At 31.0% G+C, this 19,892-nt stretch overlaps 1 protein-coding gene across 9 annotated transcripts; it reads right to left on the reverse strand.

Annotated features, from left to right (window-relative positions):
* Window positions 1-1,212: 1,212 nt before the first annotated feature.
* On the reverse strand, window positions 1,213-18,606 carry Pfk (ATP-dependent 6-phosphofructokinase). 9 transcript variants are annotated; one of them, XM_087412008.1, is made up of 18 exons: window positions 17,807-18,605; window positions 12,083-12,203; window positions 11,848-11,999; window positions 11,579-11,768; window positions 11,282-11,492; window positions 10,066-10,174; window positions 9,359-9,547; window positions 8,947-9,137; window positions 8,793-8,871; window positions 8,570-8,596; window positions 8,451-8,471; window positions 8,120-8,221; window positions 7,840-8,046; window positions 7,609-7,761; window positions 7,201-7,525; window positions 6,895-7,117; window positions 6,672-6,819; window positions 1,213-3,429 (listed from the first exon to the last, which is right to left on the reverse strand). In XM_087412008.1, exons 1-17 carry the CDS (start codon window positions 17,837-17,839, stop codon window positions 6,675-6,677), a joined length of 2,478 nt encoding a protein of 825 aa, XP_087268134.1. In that variant the 5' UTR covers window positions 17,840-18,605; the 3' UTR covers window positions 1,213-3,429; window positions 6,672-6,674. The 9 variants fall into 9 exon arrangements, with proteins under 9 accessions (XP_087268134.1, XP_011060370.1, XP_087268133.1 ...); XM_011062068.2 differs by lacking the exons at window positions 1,213-3,429; window positions 17,807-18,605 and adding exons at window positions 15,551-15,762; window positions 15,832-15,960 and having other exon boundaries at window positions 3,734-6,819; XM_087412007.1 differs by lacking the exons at window positions 1,213-3,429; window positions 10,066-10,174 and adding an exon at window positions 10,966-11,074 and having other exon boundaries at window positions 3,734-6,819; window positions 17,807-18,606.
* Window positions 18,607-19,892: the final 1,286 nt, after the last annotated feature.

Raw genomic sequence — 19,892 nt, forward strand, 5'->3', positions numbered from 1 at the left:
ATAAAATGAAGGAGATTCTTTCTGATGTAAAGACTTATTAAAAATTCAAAAAGATCCGATAAATAAATTGACTCAAGATTTACATGCATTACTCACGAGATGGAAGTACAAGGAATTTATTGAGGATTCCACATATCGAAGACTACTCACAACGGACTAAAATATTCCCAGAGCTTATGAATTAATAAAAATTCATAAAGCTGGTAACCTATTAAGAATTATTGTTTCTTCATTAAACAGTCCACTTTACTATCTCTCACTTTACTTACATAACATTATCAAAAAGAATATGCCAAATGCTCCAAGCTACATTAAAGATAGCTTTCATTTTTTGTAACAGATTTAGTCTATGTAATCGTAAACATACATGAACAGAAGTTAAAGAAAGTTAGATAAAGGTTAAAGAAAGAGAAATAATGCAAACATATATTCTTCTATCTCGCAAAATTTTGACAAAAACGCCTTATGATGTATGACTCTTATTATATATGTATAAGTAACTTACATGTGAATAAAATTAAATTTATCTAATAATTTATATTTGTAAGTATTATTTAAAGTAAAAGTCTCATTTTAAGAAAAATTAGGACATTCTGATCTCAAAAATATTTTTTTTCAAAATTAACTTTTTTTTAAACTTAAGTTAATTCAACCTTAACTTAACTTTTATTAAGTTAATTCTTTATTCCTTCAACTTTTAATTTAATTTTATTAATTTTATAAGATATTAACTTTAACTTAATTTAGTTTAAAAAAAACATTACCTCACTCTGCGTATTCATCTTTAAGTTGGCTCCACCAATATTTCTATTTGATAATATCACAGACTTTATTCAATTGTTTATATTATGCATAACATATATTTATTTCGTGCTTATTTCTACTCTTATACTTATTTTTACTTCATCATATAAGATATATGTTATAAAATAAACTAATGTAGCGAAAAAGCAAGTAAAAAAATTAATAAGATATTGAGTAATGCAACCGCTATATTATTCAATTCAATGAACATACATATAAAATGTCTGTCAATTCTACCAATTGGTTGAGCTGATCTTTATAAATATAAAAAATGTAAATATAAGACATATCATGCATCTACGTTGTGAAATATTATGCAAATAATCTTACGAAATATTTAAGTATGACATGATAATGTATATTATGTTGTTATATTTTTATATCTATTAAACGTATATAAATCAGATATTTTATGTACATAGTTTATTCTCAACATATAATTCCCATACAATACAAATTATTTCAACAAATAATCGACATTTCCCAGGAATAGACAATATTAACATTATTATCATTTTCTTGGAATAATTTGTACTAATTTACGTTACCCTAAAATATAGAGGATATAAAATAATGCCCTCTAACACAATGTTCTACACTATTTTTTCAATGTTTATAAAAATAATATATCTTAATTTTAAAAAGATCTATTTTTTTACATTTATATATTTTATTTATTACAAGATAAACAACAATCTTTTTATCTTCACTTATATTTCAACTTTTAAACATAAAAATATTTAAAATATATTAAATACAAAATCATTAATCAATTTTTATAAATGCCAAATATTTTTAACATAATATAAACATTTAATTTACCTCTCCATTTTCAGTGAGCATAAAAATATATAATATGCCTAAATGTCACAAACGAGAAACTTTATTTCTTTACTGAATATCAAATCTATTTCTTGGTGCTTACGATTTAAAGTATTTCTAAAATCAGCCACATGCTTATAAGCGCAATGTGAATTTGTAACAAGCCTTAAACAAAAATTGCGATGATTAGAGATGAAAATGACCCAATTTGCATCCAAATGCATCCAATTGAATCTAATTGAATCCAATTGAATCCAATTAAATTAAAAAAAAGTATACGCTATTTAAAAAACGCATTCAGAAAAAAATTTCAATCCATTTTAATCCATTCTTGTTTGTTGGGAATCTATCTTCATTAGAATAAAATTATTATAGCTATTTTTCCCTTGCTTATCTTTTTCTTTAATAGAATGGAGACATTGTGTCGGATATCTGGAAAATTTGATATCCAGCGGATAATTTCTCTACCGGATATTTGACCGCGGGATCAAATACCGGTGTCATTCTTTTCGAATATCCGATATCCAGTATCCGGCAATTTTATTGACGCTTCCTATTTATTAGATGCTTATTCCAACAAGAGTATTGTAACATGTCAATTCACATCTTCATATTATAACATGCCAATTCATGTTTTTATAGAATATGATGCTAATTCGCATTTTCGTACGATAAGATGGCAGTTTATGATTCCAAGCAATATGATAAAATGCTAATTTGTATGTCCATTTAATAAAATATCAAGTCAAGTACCCAACGTATTACACTACATACAAATTAACAAATCAAACTCCTAATGATTTACTTTTATTATTATAAATACATTACTATATTGTTATAGCTGTCGATTAATAAATTGTTATATTTATTAATTATTCTAAAAATTGTTTAATTTCTAGATTCATAATAATGTATTTATAATAATAAAAGTAAATTGTTTGGAGTTGGATTTGTTAATTTGTATAAATAATAATAGCAAAAAGTGTAACGAAGAAATTTTAAAAGCTTCAAATCTACATTATTTCATTAAATCAGTAGTAATATATCGAAAAGCACGAATTGACATTATATTGCACGGATACTTGAGTTGGTATCTTATTAAATGGATATAGCATCTTACTTATGCTTGTAAGCATAAGCTGGCATCTTATTGTACATAAGCACGAATAGGCATTTTATTGCACGAAAGCGCGAGTTGACATCTTATTGAACAAAAGCGCGAATTAGCATCTTATTCTATAAAAATGTGAATTGTTACAACACTTTTGTTGGAATAAGTATTTTATAAATAGGAGGCGTCGTTATGATTTCTAATACATTTCTAATATATAGTATATCAGTACAAACTGCAGCGGTCACAACTTGCTGCTTTCATTAGGAGAGGATACCTAAGAAAAAGAAAAGAGAACGAAATGTAAACCTAAAAGTAACCTTTATGAAAATCGAGTTACCATTGCAATTATGTGAACCATTACATATACACCTAAGTAGAAAAAATGATTAACGTCAGTCAAATCCATGTTGATTCAATGTCGATCTGTATTGTTTAACATTGGGAAAAACAAGGGTAAGTACAAGTGCACTCGAATAATAGCTATTGAAACTCTGCAAGATTACGATTCATATGATGTGATCATGTGAGATCCCACGCCAGAGAGAAGGGACCTTATGTTTCACCATGATGGAAGTAGACCAAAGTAGACATTTCCTACCATGATTGAAGTTCCATGATTTAGAGTGCGTTCAAGGAGATGCTAGTAGTACTATTTGTGTTCCTCTGATCGCACTGGCGTTTTAGCTTGGCTAGAAAAATTTGATGCCCGTTAACATTCTCTTAAGTGCAACCAGAGTAGAAAACAAAATAAGAGACGTATTAACAAGTTATTATTATTAGAGGCACAGCGTATATATTTCTTGTCCAATTGTTGTTTTTTTTATAGAATATATGTTATTGATATAAAAAATATGTATAGCAGCAATAAGAACTGTAATGAAATATTAATAGTCTATCATAATGAAAATGGATTTGTATTTAATTAAAAAAAAAATAAATTATATATATATTTCATTTATATATAAATATCAATTATATTAAATAAAATATTAATTGTTATGCATCATGTCTTGCCAATATATTTTCATAATAATTTTGACGAATAGATCTATAATAACGAAAGAACAATGTGTAAGATGTAAAATACTTAAATATAAATATAACTGCAATGTCTAACATTAGGTGATATGTTGGATAACATATTTAGAAGATATAGTTTATTTCACGACATAGATACAACATCGTGTAATATGTAGCAGTTTCTTCTAAATTTAAACGTTTTGTCGCAACAGTCAATTTGCGGGATGTTCCAAGTTAGCATGTACTGCACTGTCAAGCAGTAACGTCGAGAATTCAATTCATGTCAGAAGAAAAATAAATACGTAACTCTAACTATACATATATATATATATATATATATATATATATATATATATATATATATATATGCTGCGAGTAGGATGTAAATTCATTGATCAACAATGAGTCAAAAATATATTTATGAAAATCTTAAAAATAATATCTCATTTTTTTATATTCTTATTGCGCTAGTGACGGGCAGCTAACAGTTCGACATTATGCAAGTACTATTTGTACATTTTTGTGTAACAAACTAGAAGTGTAGTGTGTGATATACAGCGCTCGATAATTATATATACATATATTTCAATCAATGCTCGCGAACAAACGAATATTCAGAATATTAAATGATATTAAACATAATTTATTTGTACCGATAAAAGCTCGATATACATATTTAAATGTTTAATCAAGCATTTTGTTCCAAAGTTATTTATATATTAAAAGGTAAAAAAACTTTTATATAAAAATTAATGTTCTTCATTACAATTTATGTCTCGAAATAAAAACTTATCGAAACATAAGAAAAATATAATCAGCATTTTGATACAAATTATAATTATAAATTACGATTTTATGTACAGATAATTAACGAGAGTCTTTGTATCTCCCGTATCCTTGCACTTTGTTTCAATTTAGCCTCTTGGTAAGATATTAAATAAACAAGATTTCTATGTGTGATTGTTAAACAAGTGCCATTAGCAGTATTATTCCTGTTGCTTTTCAACAAGAGCTATTTTCGTATACTAGTAGACATCATATACTTTGGAACGACTTAAAACAAGCAATTTGTAGAATAATTTTTATGTATACATATATATTTTACTCTTTAATTTGAGTAAACCGTAATGTATGCGCACATTGTACTTTCGAAATTTTACCATTCTCATTTTCATGCATTAATCACTACTTATTAAGCCAATCTTAAACGTAGCATAGCGAATGCTAATTAGCATTCGAATGAAAATTGTTAAACGCTCCACAATTCTTAAGTGTGTGTTAACTACTTGAAAAAAATTATAGTATATCGCTATCGCACAAAAATTTCTCTGCCTTATACATATTCCTTACGCGTTTAAATCACGAGTCGGCAATTTTATTCTGACACTTAAATGAACTCACACGAACACGAGTAAGAGTTTGCACAAGACATAATTTTACCAGAATTATCTGGTTCTAAAATCTTCGTAGGAACACGACTATATTATACGCCGAAAACAATTATGAGATTAATACTTGAACTTCCTCGAAAGTTAGATATATAAGTATAGAGAGAGAAAGAGATAGAGAGAGAAAGACAGATAGATAGATAGAGTAAGAGAAAAATAATTAAATCTAAATACTTTTTGTGGTCACAAGCCTTAAATTTTAGCAAAATTTTTTTTAATGTTATGTGCAACTAACGCGCCGACTCAGGTCAATTTTTTTTCCTATGAGTCGTTCGTTCACCGTTGCAAAATTATGTTTTGAGGTAGACAGGTATATTCTCCAATAGCTTTTTATAGCTTCGAGTAACGCTAAACCGAAAGATAAATACTTTCACCGACGCAAAATACCGCATTACTTTTTAATCCTATGCCTTAGTAGACCACAAATACGATTCAGAATGTTTAATCTGTGAAACTCTTGTAATTTCTCTCAATCTGATTTACTTCTCGATCCGTGCTACAACTGAGAAATTATAATCAAGCGTTCCGCTAAACTTGGTTTTATTAAAGAATTAAACAAATAAATATCAAAATAAGATTTGAGGCTGTTAGTCTTTAGCTTACAAAATATCCGTAATGTCCAAAGCATCAAAAATGCACAAATAATATCATTATTTGCTAATGACGCTAATAAACGTTTCGTGAATTGTCTTGTTGCTGAATCCATGATAATTAAATATATGTGCAAAATTGTGTTTTAGATTAGAGTATAGCATATCAAATATAAGTTTTGCACGTCTTCAATTTAGTCATGTGTTTCTACAATATTTCATAAAAATGATTTTCTGCCTCATTATTTTTTAGCGCTTGAACTTGGTACATCTCACTACACTAGATTTCGCATATACCGATTCTAATTTTTCAATACTATACATCAATGCGAATTTAACATTACTATAAGATACTGTAACAATATCATATTTCGTGTTTCATTGCCAACAAAGGATATCGCTTTTATCAGCAAATTGCACTGATAGGTATACACATTATGAAGATATTACTTATAATCTTATGCTTCAGGTACTACTTTTGTACCCATTTCTTACCTGAGCTCGCTCAAGATACGAACAAGACATCCGAAAGAAAATAAAAGAATGTATTCCCCCCCCCCCCTCTATATTCTTAATGACATCTGCTAGTTGCCCGAATTATATACATTATTAAAATTCACATAGAGAAATAAATAATGATTACTAATATATACGCAATTAAATTTTTCAGATACAGTAATTCAATACACATGTGTAAGATTCGTTTCTCGTCGAGCATGAATAAAATTATCATAACATAATTTATATATATATAATTTATATATATATATAGATATCAATACTGAGATACTTAATAATCGGCACCAGCTACTATTCACACGATTAGCAACATTATGTTATCTACTGTGGTGCTCTTTAAGAGATTAATCTCACAGTTTATACGAGAGGCGGATCCTTCTGTTCATCCATCTCTTCAACGGTTATATAAAGACCTTCCTCTTCATACGTTGATTCATGCTTTGCCAATACCTTCAGCAATGGACGCAGCTTCATCCACCATTGATACGTCGGAATGCGATGTCTAATAAATTTTATAAAGTATTACGTTATGTATAGAAAATTAACGATTCATTAAGAAGTTCAATAAGATACGCACTCAAAGTCAGTAACTTCGATAAGTTCCGTGAATGGCGTATATCTATACTGGCGTCTGACAATACCAAGCATCACCGCACTGTCCGCTGCCGTAGTGAACGTTTTGCCGTCGGGGCTGGTGCATTTTCTCAATTTATCACTAAACCATTCCACTGCTTTAGAGCCCATTTTTGTACCTAAGTTACGGTCAAAAGGCGTCGGTGAGCCTCCTTGTTGCATGTGACCTAAAACAGAAAGATATAATAATAAAAGTTAATTGTATATTAAATGAAATATCAGATCGCTTAAAAGAGTAGCAAATACATACCGAGTATATTTCTTCTACAACTGAATAAACCTTTTCCTTCCTCGCTGAAAAGTCTGAATGTAAATTCTGTATTGTAATTTTCATTAGCGTTTTCGTTTCTGATGATAAGACCTCTTTCGACGCCTTCTGACATCTTTGCCGCCATCGCGATAACATCTTGATTCAAATCCTTGATATTAAATTTCTCCTCATAAATATACGCCGCGTCAGCACCACCAGCTAAACCAGCAACGGTCGCTAGATACCCACAAAAACCACCCATTGTCTCGATGATGAACACGCGACGTTTAGTGCCTTGCGCCGATTGACGAATACGATCACAGATCTAACAAACAAGTTGATTAGTATGTTATTAAATTTTAAATCTCCAAGTTAAATTTACAAACATCACAAAATTACAGAACTCACTTCTGTAATTTCATTCAAAGCTGTATCACAACCCAATGAAAACTCGGTGCCTGGCACATTGTTGCTAATAGTCGCAGGAATCATGGCGATAGGAATTTTAAACTCCTCATACTTATCTCTCGCCTTGAAAAATGTGAGACCGGTCTGATAACCCTGGGAATAAAAATATATTTTTATATTGATATTGATCTCTGGACGGATTCAATGTGCAAGATTCGGCGAATTCATTACCTCGAATCCACCTATGATAAGCAATGCTTGTATTCCAAATTCTTTGAGCCTCTGAGCGATTTGGGATAATTGATCTTCCGTGGGTGGTGCACGCTTTGTTCCCAATTTTGCGCCACCCTCTGAAACCCAGCCGGTAACAGACGGCCAGTCCATCAATTTCAATCTACCAGCTATTAAGCCTAGCACTCCATCACAGATACCATATACCTACAAGTCAATGGAATTGAGTATAATAAAAGTACGCGGGATAGTATTCAAAATTTTTCGATATATGATATACTTTGTCGCCTCGATAGATACAATTCCTCACGAAGGAACGAACTGCCGCGTTCATGCCGCAGGACGGCGATCCTATATGCATGACTGCCAATGTATAGTTATCCTAAAATAATAAAATCGCATTTACTAGATGAAAAATGATACGTCAATCATGCAACGTGCACGGGAAGCTGAAAGATCGCATTTTATGTATTGCACATTAAATAGCGCACAATGCTTCCGTTCCATCTGCCTGCAAGAGGATAATCGTGAAGTACGGTAAATGACATATATTTCTAACATAAGGTGATATATATTTCGAACACATTCTCTACTCGAAGGGGTTAACTCACTTGTCCACATAAAGTGTATTGCTAAGGGTGGAAAAATGTGCTATCGTTAGGGAGATTGCGCTCGGTACTATATACAAAATCTGAGAAGAATATATACTTATAGGTTTTAACTCATTTACCTTCGGTAATCCGCGGCCATTAACTTCCTGAAGCAGTATCAAATAACATATGTAATAATTTATCCATTACTCATTATTTTATATGTTAGAGACCCAAAATTCTCGCAATATATTTCTATCTACTTCTTCTATCTATTAATGCTATATTAATATCGTGTTACAGAATAGAGTTTTTCGGGTCAGAATAAACTTGTTATTAGATATAAATAGAAAATGATCATACCCTGTTAGCACCATCTATCAGGTGTGGCGCTTTCAAACGAGTCAGCATTTTATACGTTTCTAAGTTGCGTGCGAAGCCCCTGGATAAATATAAACGCATACGTTTATTAATGTACTTAATATTTCATATATTGTGGTATGTTTTATTCACTCACTTTCCTCGAAGCTGAACAGCAAGGTCCCAATTTTTGTCAGTCATAGCCTGCGCTACGGCTTTCGTACGACGAACACATTCCATAAGTGGTAATCTCACAGCTTGATTACCGTCTAATGTGACGACACAGGCTTCCGTATCGGGTGTTGCCTCCATTAAAGCCATCACAGCTTCAGCTCCCATCCGGCATCCCTGTAACGCACATTTATCTCTCAAAAGTGACACATATTGTATTTTATAACATTGCAAATGAAGAAAAAATGAAAACATTAATTAACTTGCTAATTTATTTAAAATTAATTTTAAAAAAATTGAATGCGTGCGATTCCCGTGTGTAAATTGTTATAAAAGCTTCAATTTGTATATTAAAAAATTATATGTACGGTTATTAATCTTAAATGGTGATATCTTACCAAAACTCTATCGAAGGCTGAAGGATTGCCACCTCTTTGTACATGGCCCAGAACAGTGATTCTCGTATCCTGTTGCAATTTCTCTACGACGACTTTGTGCACTTTTTCAGCAGTGATCGGATCACCATTTCTATCGACAGCTCCTTCGGCTACGATAATAATATTAAGCCGTTGACCGGTAAGTCTTTCCTAAAAAAAAATTGTATAATAATAAAAATCTCCCGTATATCAAAGTTGAAATTTTGCTTAAACAGATTCAAAAGCAGACTGTAAAATAGAGAAGTAAAGAAAATGAAAGATAATAGCTTAATAACGATGCAATCATGATTACATAGATTAATAAAAAAAATATATTAAATAGCATTAAAAGTATAAGCCTTTGAATTATATTAGCAGCATTTAATATTTTTTTTATGTTAGAATAATGTTGCACACACACATACGATGTCATAGTATAGCATGCACATTTAAGTGAATATTTCTTTCCTATACGAATAGAGAAAAGTGTTTTCAAAGCATATCGTAATACATTATCATTCAAAGTAATCAAACAGAATAAGCAATTAAAATAATTGTGATAAATTGCAATTAAAGAAATAAAATGTGAATTGCAAGAAGCAATGTGTGTTGTTCATCTTGCAGGTTGATTCAATCAGGACAATTAAATATGCTTGTTTTAAAAAATTAAAAAAAAAATATTATCGAACCTGCAACAATTTTTTGCACAGCTTGTTGGGCCACTCCTGCTCGGGTGGCCATTCTGGGATGAAAACATAATCAGCCTCGCAACATATAGCTGCCACCAGAGCCAGATAACTGTAATGGTATATTGTAAACCTAACTAAAATTCGACTTTAATGCGATATGTAAAAATATTATATAAAATAATGTTACGCGTTATTAATCAATCGTGATCACGTTTGATTATAAATTCATAAAATTTTGTTTGATCGAAAAATGTAAGTAGAAACTAATCTGTGGTAAATTTTCGCATAAATATTAACGGGATGAATGTTCAAAAACGAGAAAATTTTACGCATACAAAATGTGACCTGGCTACAATTGATTATCTTAGATATATACCGCATTTAAAAATACAAAAAACAAAAGCATTTCCTTACATATCTTTAAATTTTATTTATTTCGGGCATTAAATAATAATAATTTAAAGTAACGACTGGTTGAGAAACGTGCCTGTCGCAGACCTTGGCATAGCTCCTCGACCCAGTCACCACTTGTCGGAGATTCAGGAAAAAAGCAATAGGTGGCTTCGGTAGACAAACTTGACGCTAATGTCAGGTACCTGAAAGGCTCTGTTATCTAATTATCTTCAGTACCATCGGACATATCATTATATTTACACTGACTCTATATTAATTAATGTGCGACAATAAAATGTAAGTATATTTTTCGTTTGCATTCCTCTTTACGTCACTATTTAGAGGTATATATACATTCAGGATGTTGTATGATCAAATATTAAATCAGAACACATTTAGCAACTCAAAAAACTGACATATACATAAAAATTCATTCCTTACGTTTAGTCAAGTTAGTAAAAATTAGCAATGCAATCTTTAAAATTTGAGAAAGTCTATCAGACGTGCCTGCTCTAACTTTTTACATAATTTTTCAGGCCAGTCGACAGGAGGCGGACATTCTGGGAAGAAAACATAGTCTGCCTCCGCAGCTAAAGCGCCCACAATAGCCAGATACCTAATCGAAAATCGTTTGTTTATCTATGTTTCTTTTCCAGAGTCAATATCGATTCGGCGCGATAATATATACACGCTAAATCTCGTGTCCTAAATTGTAATCAACCACTGATGACTTATCTTTGGAAACTAATAATAAAGTCGTTTACCAATGTAAACCTTAAATTATTCTCGCGATATCAAAAATAACAATATATTCTGCACTTACCCGCAGTGACGACCCATGACTTCCATTATAAACGTTCTTTGATGTGAGTAAGCTGTGCTGACTATAGCATCGATACTCTCAATGATACGGTGCAACGCGGAGTCGGTACCGATCGTCATATCCGTACCGCAGAAATCGTTATCAATAGAACCTACTAGACCGACAATATGTAGTTGCTTATATTTCTCGCTCTGTTCGGCAGTTATATCACCTAATGAAAAATAATGCATTTGCTTTCGAGCACATATGATAGACCGTCGAGCTAAAGCGACAGTTTCCTAAACGTTCTCTGTTTACCAGATTCGACGAGCTCCTTCAGAAGTGTGGGCCATTCTTCCTTGAAGAGATTGGCGCCCGTGAGAGAGCCGTCCCCACCGATCACCACCAAATTAGTGATTCCCAGATTAACTAAGTTCTTAGCGGCTTTCCGACGACCGGGACGCTCCCTGAATTCTTTGCATCGGGCGGAGCCGATTACAGTGCCACCCTGAAGAAACAAAGAATACTAAATGTTAATAATATACGAACAAATAATCATGCAATATTTTCAATCCTGTAATGTGTACCCTGTGAATGATGCAAGATACGGATGACCATGTAGCTTCCTCGATGTTTTTCCCGCCATTCACCATGCCTTGATAACCTTCCCTGATAAAATACACCCTACACCCGAGGTAAATGCCCATTCTTACGACTGCTCGTACAGCGGCATTCATTCCTGAAAAACAAAATATCAAAACGTTAATCACGTTTTACTTCAAGATACACGCACATGTAATTTATACGATTATTCCGATATACCCTGAGAGTCGCCTCCACTAGTGAATACGGCGATGCCTTTGCCCTTGTGACTCCCAGGTTTGATAAACTTCTGAGCCGGCGCGTCTTCAGCCATGACTATATCGCAGTATTCCTTATAACTCTGTAATACAAAAATTCGACGTTAATATTTCTCAGAAGCTATGCTTGAGCTGTTTCTTTTTACATTTTTCTCATTTTGCGCAGAACGTGCAGATAATGTAACAATTTCTATATTTTACTCAGTAACCTAATCAGCAAGAATGTTTAAAAAAATATATATTTTAATATTTATTTTATACTTTTAATATTAAATATTAAAAAATATATTTTATAAACATTGTCTGTATTGACTGGAGAAAGTAACAGTAAGATGACATCAATGTTATAATTTCCTGAACAATATAACTGTTACAGCATATTATAACAATTATATTATATATTTATGAATAGGAATATTAATGAAAATTATAATATTGATGTAATATTTAGCGATTATTAGTATGCATTATTTTACAACAAATAGAAAACAAGTACAAAGAGATCAATAAAGAGACAGTCATAACTCGTTGTCTCATAAACCGCGGAAAACGCAGATTCCTGGCGTATTCTTCCTCGACCACGTTAAACTTCATCTCGAACGAAGAGCCAGTAGGTAAAGCTTGAAACGATTCAAAGTTGCGCCCCCAGAACATCTGTGTCCAGAAGTACATTTTCTACGTAAATTCTAACATTTTCTAACATTTGTGCGTAAATTTGTGAGAAAAGGAAAAGAGGAATTGCATGATTATTAATGGGCGCACGCTTGCCTTTGGAAATAATAAAAAGAGCTTTAAATTTTGCGTGCTGATCTCTTTCAATCTACGAGAATCGGTTTTCTTCAATACTTCAATGGCGATAGACTTTATTGAGGAGTTTCTGGATATCGAAGATCCAATTCTAGAATCCGTTAAACTCTTTGCATCTACATCTCGTTTTTCTGCAGTGCTTTCTCGTATATCTGGATCGTCGTCCAGGTCGCTATCACTTTCCGCATAGCCTTCCGAATAAATTGCATTTGTACAACAACACTGAACGGCTTTCTGATTTTTAGACATTTTTCTCCGCACGATAAATTTTACATTAAGTTTTAACCTTATTTCAATTCGAGATATGTACATATCACTATTCTACAAGTTCATTCGTAATAAAAAAATGAAGTCCACTGCGGAATATTTTTGCGAATAAATCATATAAAAATCGATTTTTTGAATTTATTATATATATTGTACTCAATTTAGTATACTTGATGTATATACTTTAATTTATGTGTACCTCAATTAATATAATCTTAGCCATAAATATAAAACATTCTCAATTTATTGCATCATCTTGAAAAAAGCGATAACAAAATCAATGGAAATTAATAAAACATTAAAATTGTTATAAAAATAAATTTTATTTCTCAATAAAAATATTTTTAATTTATTCTTATATATATAAAATAATTTTTTTCATTACATACAGAACGTTACTCCAAATTATAGGGACGCTTTATACTTAACAGTAAAGGCCGTATATGTATATATAAAAAGATATATATAAAAGATATAAATATAACGAAAGAAAAAAAAACGCTTTTACAAATTGATTATGTTATTTAAATTCTTATAATAGTAAAATAATACATAAAGGATAAGGATATACACGAGTATAGTATTTTAATTAACAAAGAATATAAAAGGATTAAGCTTGAATGCTAAGAGTTCCATCACTGAACACTGAAAGAACCTCAGTGCCCACCGCAGAAAAATCCGGATAGAAGCTGTCGGAACTGACGCGTTACGACATGCGAGTACCGCGTTTTAAAATTAAATAACACGTGTGCAAACGAAATCTGGCTGGGTTTCAAATCGAGAGAACGAGTAGCATCAACAATTCGCGAGCCACGAAGTTATCACTGCTCGCCAGCCGGAGAGCTTTTTCCGTCTGGCTTGTCGTGTGACGAGACGTTTTAATTTATATGTTCGAGAGAACAAAATTCTCATATTTTCTATCTTAAAAAAAGACCAAGATCGCCATCGCAACGGTGAAATTCAATACAATGACACCGAAATAAAAAACTTGTTCATTTGATTAAATTTGTCTTTATTTCTTTCAATAAAGAATATATGTATTTAAGTAAACAATATATTATGTGTAGTAAAAAGAAATCCATTATAATGGATTAAATAATGGATTTCTTTTTATTACACCTAATATATTTAAATTAAATGTAATATTTGATTTGAATGTATGTATTTAAATCAAATATATAATTATAATTATATCTTTATAATTATATTATATTTAATTTAATTATATTTGATTACATTATATTTGATTTAAATACGTACATTTTCCAAAGAAAGAAATAAAGACTAAATTTAGTAAAAAAAAAGGAACAATTAATTCAATCAAATGAACAATTTTTTCTCTCAGATGGAATACGAATTAAAGCGAATCTCGAGGACATTGCTCCGATCTCGTGAGTTTCCTCCTGTGACGCGCAATAGCGATAAATAATAATGCGTGGAAGATGTAATTGTGTCATTGCGAGATATATGCTTGGCGTACGAGGGATGCTGCGAAGTAGATTTCTTGTAACTCTTTCATATACTCTTTTCTTATGTACTCCTACCAATACAAATTAATTTTAATCTCGGTTTATTTCACTTTTTTCTTCTTCCAGCTCTAAAAATGAGAAAAAAAATAGAATAAATTAAATTGAAAATTAAATTGTTTTTTACAGCTCAACAAGTTTGCACTCTTCGTATTAATCATCCGTTTGCAATATCATATTTTTATTGTCTCTAGCCCAAGTTTTTTTATTATTCTAAGCTTTTAAATGTGCGGAAAAATTCAAGGTTTCTCTTCAATATCTCTGTTATATCATCAAATACTTTTTACATTACTAAATTCGAGAGTCAAATTTTACTTATGCAAAGAAGAACTCAGATTGTAGATGAAAGATTGAAAATAGATTATAGTCATTTTCAGTGTCAATTACATTTGTTTGGTATATAGAACTTAATATATAATTTTTGATACATAAAACTATTAATTTAAAGATATATGTTTGATATATAAAAATTATAAATATAAACGATATATATAATTATAAATATATGATATACAGCAAATGTGGAGTCTAATAATAAAAAAACAAAGATCAAAATTAATCTATATTGTGGTAGAAATGAGCCTTATTAGAATAACATTGCCGAGGCACCGAATGCGAGAATCGATCGTTAGAAGACAATAACGACTCGTTTGATAATTCTATGAATCCATATCTCTTACGCAATAATTGTTCATCGAGCAGTTTAGCATTCATCGAAACATGCTATATTTACAAGCGTCACGTGAATCGTTGGCTGTCGTTCTCTCGTAAGTGAGTGATTGCGCTTGCCTAGTCAATGAGAGCTTAACCTAAAAGTAACCTTGGCTCACCTAAAAGAAGATCAAACAGCGAGTGATTGCCTAGAATTTTCCGAAAAATCCGTGAACTTGTCAGTTTGGTGATGATATCACCCGAATGCGATGCGGTTTTGGATTCCAAGCGAGTCGACGAGCCACGCACTTTGACCGATCAATTGACAGTCGCGTGCAGGTGTCAGGCGTCGTGACGACGACGACGCAACGACAACGGGCTTCAGTGTGCGCTGCGCACATGAAAATCAGCAACCGATCGATGCTCGCGATCGTCAATCACGACGAGCGATTCGACTCACCAGAGAAATATGACTGACAATCGCGATGACGACGATGTCCCTCTGTTGCTGGTCCTCTTCTGACAGACATCCGTCACCACCGCGCCACGTTCGCCCGACTGAAGGTGACCTTTAGACTTTAGCTGGCCGCGCGTTACCCCCCACCACGCGCTCGAACGATTTCGCCACCCCCTTCCCCACCACGGCCCTTGAATGATTTCAAACGAATCGCGCGCGACGCGGAAGATTCGAATACATTGGGGCAAACTGAAGTGCGCCGACAAAGACTTGCGAGTGCGTCTCGAAATATTTCGAAAATGAGCGGCGAAAAATTGATTTCTCCCATTTCTTGAGAGAAAATTGTATTTCAGGTTTTATCTGTTAAGAAGCTTTTTGATCGAAAATCGTAGAATGGCCAAGTGGATGAAACATAAATGTTTGAGTACGCACTGAGAAAAAAGTATTTGGTATTTGTGACTATAATTGCATGATAAAATAATTATGGTTCATTTTATAGTTATTATTGATATAATGTTAGTAATAATAATTATGTTTCTATTAGGTGTTGGAATTAATTCGTAGCGTTTTTTAATGAAAGAATGTTATTTATTTCACATGAGCATTAAAAAATACATTAATGAAAGTACTTCCCATCACTTGTAAAACGCTACGAATTAATTCCAACACCTAATAATTCTATATCATAAAATATAATTATAATATTAAAAAATATAATTGATATATAATCTGGCCTAATACAAAATTAAATGAAAAACGTTGAGAAGGGCTATGAGCCAATTAAAAAAATTTTTTTAATATAATTTTTTAAATATAATTATATATCGAAATATTTATACAAAAAAATAATATTGTAGACTGAAAATAACTATGACTCAAGTAACATATGGAAATTCCTAACAATATTGCAGCAACATTGCAACGTGGTTATAACTGCTGAAATGTTCCATGCTATTTGAATCATAATTATTTTCTATGCCAATTATAAGAAATATACTTAGACAACAAAAAGTGTCTAAAATCGAGTCACAAAATATTTTTTGCGTCTAAAAGACAATTTAAAGACGTCTTATGTCACAATTTTAGACTTTGTGTTGTTTGGATAATTATTATTATATTTATATTTCTTGTAATTAGCATAGAAAATAATAAAACAAATAAAAAATAGAGTAAAAAAAAAGAGCCAACAATTAAGAGCCTTAATGCACGTAGTTAATCAGCTAACTGACGATTATATACACTCCAGATATGGTAATCTATGAGACTTGCTTGCTGCACTCGATTTCTTTGAAATATGAACATTGCATTGTTATCAATTATTGCTATCATTGGAGACTGCTGAGGACGGCTTGAATATAGATTGAATTTAGTTTTGTATATTATGTAATAAATACAATCGAAATATATGTTTATTAAAGCTCTTAATTGCCCATTTTTTACTCTATTTTTTTATTTGTTTTAATAGAAAATAATTATCAATAATAAGAAATATAAATACAATTATTATTATTAGCATTATAGCAGTAATAATTATAAAAATTCCTACCCATAATATAAACGATACAACAGTCATAAATATCAAATATTTTTCTCGTAATATGGAGCATGTTTTCATAGAAATTTGCAACAATAACCTTTAAGACGAAATCATTAACGCGATAACAGATATTTACTGATAACCCAGTGAAAAATGATAATGGAACTGACATCGAATTGATATCGATTCGACTTCGAAATCATCAAATCAACATCGAATCGAATTTCAATCAAAATAAATATTATTGTAATCAATATTGATATCAAAATGAAAAGTATAAATCATGTTTTGATTACGATTTTGGTTGAATATTATGAAAACTAATTAAAATAGAAGAGAAAATAAAATTAGATGACCTCGTATGATAAAACTCTGATCAATTTCTATTACATGCATTTATTTCTCAGTTTCTTTTGTTTATTAGAAAAATGATAAACTTACCTGATAGTAATCCTGATAATTATCCATTTTCATAAGTCGGGAGGTAAATAACACTTAAAATCCTAAATAATTCAAATATGTTCAGTCAAACGTGCAATTAAAATTGTGTCCAAATCTCTGTACAAATTACGAAAATAATTATATTTTCACTATCATTGTGCGTATTTTGTTTCATATTATTATTAAGATTAGTTATTAACTTTCTCAAACAACTTTATGATTACTTTGCCGAATCTGCACAAGGAATATTTTTGTAGTTTCTTATTGTCGCGGTTGATCGTCGTCGACGTTCCACTTCGTTGAGACGACTTCTACGTGACGACTGGAACGTAAGGATCTGCTTAAATAGCGAGCGCGCTTTACAGGTAGGAAAGACGATTGCCAACTGATAAGTATGACGCTCATTGACGAGAAACAATCTGCAGCCCTTGTCACATTACGCAGAGATTAAGAATTGCAAATTGGAGATTAGAATTCAACCAGTTAGACAATTTTAATTTCAATCCTTTTCTCTCTCTCTCTTCAATCCCTCATCTTCAATTCGCAATTCTCAATCTCCAATGCGTAATATAAGCTTAAAGCTTGTCGTACAAGAAATTTTTGCGTATTGATTGACTACAACATAGAGAATTTCCAGAAATTCCAGAAATTTTTCTATCCTAGCAGTCAATCAATCAACAGATTTGAAAAGCTTTGTCGACATGTCAACCTCATAGATTTCTATAAGAAAGATTGATGTAGAATATTTCTTGTCCTTGGGGAAAATTTTTCTCAGAATTTTTATACAAATTGGAACATTTTTCAGAAATATTAAGAAAGTCTACATCTTTTCTTAGAATTTTTCATTTATATAATAATTTAGAAATATTCTAAGATTTAAAAAATTTTGAATGTTATAATTTTTGATGAAATTTTATAAAATCTGAAAGAGTTAAAGAATTTTTTTTAGAAATTATAGAATTAGAAATTTAAAAATCTTAAAATATTTGACAATTCATATATATGAAAAATTCTAAAAAAAATTATATTCTGCTATATATTTTCTCAATATTTCTGAAAGATGTTCAAATTCTTAAAAATTCTCATAAAAATTTTCATTATTACAAATTTTTCAAGTATATTGATTTGATATAAAATAGAAAAATTCTCGTTTTAACAAAAATTCTCTATCTTAGCCTGCATTTAAAAACTTGTCGTACGATGCATGAAATCAGTCTCATAATACTTACACACACGTGACTGAGCAAAGTCTAGCGAGTACAAAGATCTACGATATTGTACCTGAAGTGCACACAAACGCAGCAAAATCCACTAGATTGCTCGTGAATGTGCAAATTGCCACGTTGCATGTCACAATCGCACGTCAGTTAAGTTTTCGTTATACAGAAAGAATAATGAATCATCGTGAGAAAGCGATTCGTTAAATCCAGCTTCGATGTTTTCAAGATCAATGATGAATAATTTTTGGACAAATTTTAGCCAGTGATCTTCGAAATATTAGTGATATTGAAATAATTTGTGGATTGGAGCAACAGCTAGTAGTCAAAATATAATTCCGATATGTGTGTGTACTCTCTAAAACTTTTAGAGTGAATCTCACTCTTAAAGGTTGAAAATTGAACCATTCTTTTTCAAGACTGTCTCAATTTTCATTTTTTAGAATGGTCCGCTTTAAAGAATTTAGAGAATAATCTAAACTAAAAAGACACAGGATAATTCCATTTTTAATAGTAAATCCACTAATACGAAGACACAAGCTTATAAAAATCATTCCAAATTAATAATGTATCGCTCTCACTTAAAAAATGACATTAAGTTTCCCAGAAAAAAAGAAAAATTATTTTTCAACTTGATAGAAAATTAAGAATTAATCATTATTAGTAAAAAGAATATATTCTTCACCAAATATATTGATCAAATGTCATTTTTGTCATATTCGTTTCATAAATAATCTTTAAAAAACTACTCTGTTTGAAATGGATAAAGTAATACTCAACTCATTCATGGTAGTAACTCGAAAATTGATTTGTGTTACCTTTGAAGAAAGCAACATATTCTGCTATAAAAATACAGCATAAGCATCGGA

Source organism: Acromyrmex echinatior, chromosome 12 (genome assembly GCF_024713525.1).
Source record: "Acromyrmex echinatior isolate Ae372 chromosome 12, ASM2471352v2, whole genome shotgun sequence".
NCBI classification, from domain to species: domain Eukaryota; kingdom Metazoa; phylum Arthropoda; class Insecta; order Hymenoptera; family Formicidae; genus Acromyrmex; species Acromyrmex echinatior.

Bases quoted from the DNA above. Each gene is read 5' to 3' on its own strand.
- Pfk (XM_087412008.1), bottom strand. From the start codon at position 17,839: ATGAAAATGGATAATTATCAGGATTACTATCAG. The intron at 12,000-12,082 runs GTATATCGGAAT...TTTGTTTTTCAG, and splicing joins TAGTGGAGGCGACTCTCAGG to GAATGAATGCCGCTGTACGA. The intron at 8,222-8,450 runs GTGAGTTAACCC...TTATTATTTTAG, and splicing joins AATACACTTTATGTGGACAA to GATAACTATACATTGGCAGT.